This window comes from Limulus polyphemus, unplaced genomic scaffold (genome assembly GCF_000517525.1).
Source record: "Limulus polyphemus unplaced genomic scaffold, Limulus_polyphemus-2.1.2 Scaffold0, whole genome shotgun sequence".
Lineage (NCBI taxonomy): Eukaryota > Metazoa > Arthropoda > Merostomata > Xiphosura > Limulidae > Limulus > Limulus polyphemus.
This window is the reverse complement of record NW_013665610.1, coordinates 10,976-14,954: the sequence shown is the minus strand read 5'-3', so window position 1 is coordinate 14,954 and position 3,979 is coordinate 10,976. Positions and strand designations below refer to the sequence as shown.

At 29.9% G+C, this 3,979-nt stretch overlaps 1 protein-coding gene across 1 annotated transcript in view; it reads left to right on the top strand.

Moving 5' to 3' along the window:
- LOC106456832 (inorganic pyrophosphatase-like) overlaps positions 1 to 3,979 on the top strand; it is a gene marked incomplete at its 3' end in the record, with an annotated part of 18,735 nt that overhangs the window by 6,578 nt on the left and 8,178 nt on the right. Inside the window, exon 3 of the mRNA XM_013919817.2 lies at positions 402 to 521. Coding sequence (XP_013775271.2) covers positions 402 to 521 — 120 coding nt within the window. The remainder of the gene's footprint in view (positions 1 to 401; positions 522 to 3,979) is intronic.

The window sequence follows — 3,979 nt, the reverse complement described above, 5'->3', positions numbered from 1 at the left end:
AAATGTACAACGTTTCGACAAGGTTTTGTCATCATCAGGTGATGACAAAACCTTGTCGAAACGTTGTACATTTGCTGTTGTATTAAAGTTTTTCTTCATTACCCATTCAAGCCGTCTCCAGCCATTAAAAACCCATGAAGCTTGCAGGGGGCCCTAGTCAGCCCCAAGACCCTTGTTCCCCTTGGCTGCTTTCAGAAATTTTCACTCTGACCACTCATCTCTGGTTATATAACTCTTAGGTTTCAAACTTTTAAGTATATTGTGCATTACATCTTCAAATAATTTAACTATAAAACTCATCATTAATGTTACAGGTCTTGTTTATTCAGAATTTTCAAATTTTTTTTTAAAGTAGAAAATGGCTATGGAGCATTTTAAAACGTTTTTATTTTTTTCTGTAGATCAGTACTAAGGAGCCTCTGAATCCTATTTGCCAGGATGTTAAAAAAGGAAAATTGCGCTTTGTCCATAACTGTTTTCCACATCATGGGTATATCTGGAATTATGGGGCCATTCCTCAGGTAAGTTCATTCTTAATTTTTTTTTTAAACACCCAAGTCAATGCTTATGCTTCATATTGCACAGAGGAAATAATACTGTAAATGTGTAAATATTACAGTAGGTTTAACTTTCCTACATACAGTTATTTTATTTCACAGCCATTTCAGATAAAAGTTTCAATTTTAGTATATTCGTGTTAAATGTGAATTGGTCTTTCATTCTGAATAAGTTTTGTTGTGGGTCATCTTGAAATTCTGTTAGTTGGACTCGTTATTCAGTACCTATAGGTTTATAGAAAAGCCATTACAATACATTGCTGAAACAGTGTCACAATATAAGGAAACTCTAAAATAAAAACTATTTTTTCTTTGACAAGTTTCAAAACTTGTTTAAGAGTATGCCTAATCCTGATGTTGCAGTATGTAATAAATTTTGCTATTGACAATTTTTTACAATTTAATAAATGTTTGTGACAGTTTTCAAAAAGAACCATAATATTACTTGAATATTTCTTTGTCTTTATAGAAAATACCAGATATACAACATACAGGAATACTGCAGAAAACTGTAGATATGCACTTAGGAGGTTTAGAGGTTATGCAAATGCAATACACAAACTGTATGATTGAGAAAAGTACTTTTATTCTTCACGTGAATATCACCTTGAACCAAGACTTGTCAGAGTGAGTCAGATTGACTTTATCAATTCAAAGACAGACTTGTACTGTTTACCAAAAGCTTGTTACATTTCATGAGCATACACTTCATAAATTCAGAATTATAGTCAACTTCACTTCTCTAATACAGTGTTGGTTCACTATGAACATTCAGTTAAACATAAGTGACAATTCAAAGTTCTTGCAAGAGTGAATAATAAACAGAAACTGCACATAAAAGGATGTGTATTGATCAGACTTCAACTCAAGTTAAATTAACACAACAATGTAGTCCATTTATTATTAACTTTGTAAGAAATTTTGCTTTTTAGTACATTAATCATTCAATTATCTCTGAAATCATGACAAAAAAAACAACAACCAAAGGTAACCCCTTGGAATGTGATATGCAACTTCAGATAAGAAGGTAGTTTAACATCTATACTCTTATCTAACAAGAACTGTCACAAAATCAGTAAAGTGGGGTAAAATAAAAATTGATAACTCTTGACATCAAATTCACAGTACCATATTAATTGCCACTTTGTAGAAGGTTGAGGCATATGCACTTTTACCCCCCCCTTGTGTTCTTAGGGTTAACTGCAGGATTGTCAATGCTGTAAAAAATCATACTGGTTATTTTAACTTGATAATTTTTTTACTACATTTTTCATAAAAGAAGCTGGTATTGAATTATGAAAGTTCTAATATAAACCTTGGAATTTTATTTATGAAGTATTTCACATTCTTATTATGAGTTTCAAGAAATAAAAGTTGATTATCTTGTTGATGTTCACCTGGGAATTTGATATCATGTTTATTGTTTATATTGTTAAAAGAAAATCATCCACATTCTCAGCATCTTTAGAAATAATTAAAATATCATCTACACTCTTTCTATAATTTATTTAAACAAAATAGGCCTTCATCAAACCAACACAAAAGGACAAGTTATTAAATGACAGGCTAAATTTTAATCCCTTGGCTTTACATTTGCTTTTTCATACAGCTTATTGTTGAATTGAAAGTGTGATTCCTTTATGGAAAATTAATGAATTTCCAAAACATGTACTTAGGTTAGGAAACATCGGTATTTGTATTTTTCTATAAAAGCTCTGCGTACAACTTTGTAGTTTCATTTTATGAATGTTAGTAAAGAAAGATTATATCAAAAGTAGCATAGTAAACGTTATCAAAATTCAGATCTTTCATTGCTTCAGGAAAATCAAAACTACCTTTGGCAGTATATTCATTACTAGTTAATGGTTCCACAAAGTTATCTAGAAAAACAGTCTCACGCTTCCATGTTAAACCTCCTGTGATTGTATTTTTATCTTCATGTATGTATTACTATGGTGCTCTAATAAATTTGATAAACACTCCTTTTCTTTCAGCTGTTGCTTTATCCCATTTATATTCTGTAAACTCTTAACTTGATACTCAACTAAATTGTTTGCATTGTTAATTTATTTTATCGAGCAATACCTCATGAAATGCAGCTAAATAGACATCCAGATAAATATATCCAAAAATAGGATTTTAGTAATGAAACTCGTAAATAGACTGTATTTGACAAATTATTGTTGTCTGCTTTTTAATTTTCCAGTAAATACTTTTGTGCTATGTTTATATTTATTTGGTACTTTTAGTTCATTCATATACAATCATGTAGTTTACATTGAATTCCAAAATTCCAAGCAAAATGGCAACAGGTAATAAATTATTAAGGTGTATCTTTTGAATCTAGGGGTATGTTTAAAAATGAGTTTTATAAGAATATCAGTAGACAAATACTATAAACAACAATTTACATTGATATTCAGGATATGTCTAGTATTAACCCTTTCAAGATGGGTTGCAGGTGAAAGGCCATGTCATCTTTTTTGTTCAAAATTTTATTGAACTACTATTTTGTGAATTTATGTCAATAAGTGTGGTCCCAAACTGTAGATTATAATTAAAATGTTAGTACTATATATTATTCAATTTCTTAATTTAAAAGCAAATATTAAAAAACATACAGATAAACATTTTTTGTGTGTCACGTGTTATGTTGAATGCAGCACTAGTTCAAATTAAATGTTTGTGAAGTCAAAATACAAAATCTACGGTTTTGTTCGAATTGGGAAACTCAAACTATCAATATTGACAAGCTAGAATATAAATTAAAAACGTCTTATCTTTTCTATTTGCTAAGATATCGCTCCTGTACTGAACCAAACACAGTGGGCCCCCCCAGCCCACCTCATTCCATTTTTGGAAACTCTCCCTTATATACACTTATTTCTATATATATGACATGAATAACTAATTGGAAGCTCAGAATGTCCCCTAGTGGCTTTCTTAGCCATTTTAATGGACATGGTGCCATTTCTTTCTTTTGAACCAATAATTCAACGAGGTAGGGTGTGTCTTTAGTCTGCTTGAAATTTCATATTTTTTTTTAGATTAAAATACATCTTACTTACTAAGCTTGATAAATTATAGTGGAATTCTATGGTATTAATGTAGTAATTTATGATTTTTTAGTTGTTCAAATATATATATTTGATACGGTAACGTGAGTGCACGTGAGCTGTGTCATCGTAACTTCTGTACAGAGATTAATTACTGAAATTAACAGATAAAATAGAAAGTTTTTCTTAAATGTTTGATAACTATCTCAACATTATAAAGATTTTGCATGTGAAATTTACAAATTTTCTGATGCATGATAGGTAGGCAACATGCAAAAAGAAAAAATTGACATGAGAAAAATATTGCTTTATATACCTTAAGACTTAATAAAAAATTTGATTTTTTGCATATGAGAGCATTGTAAA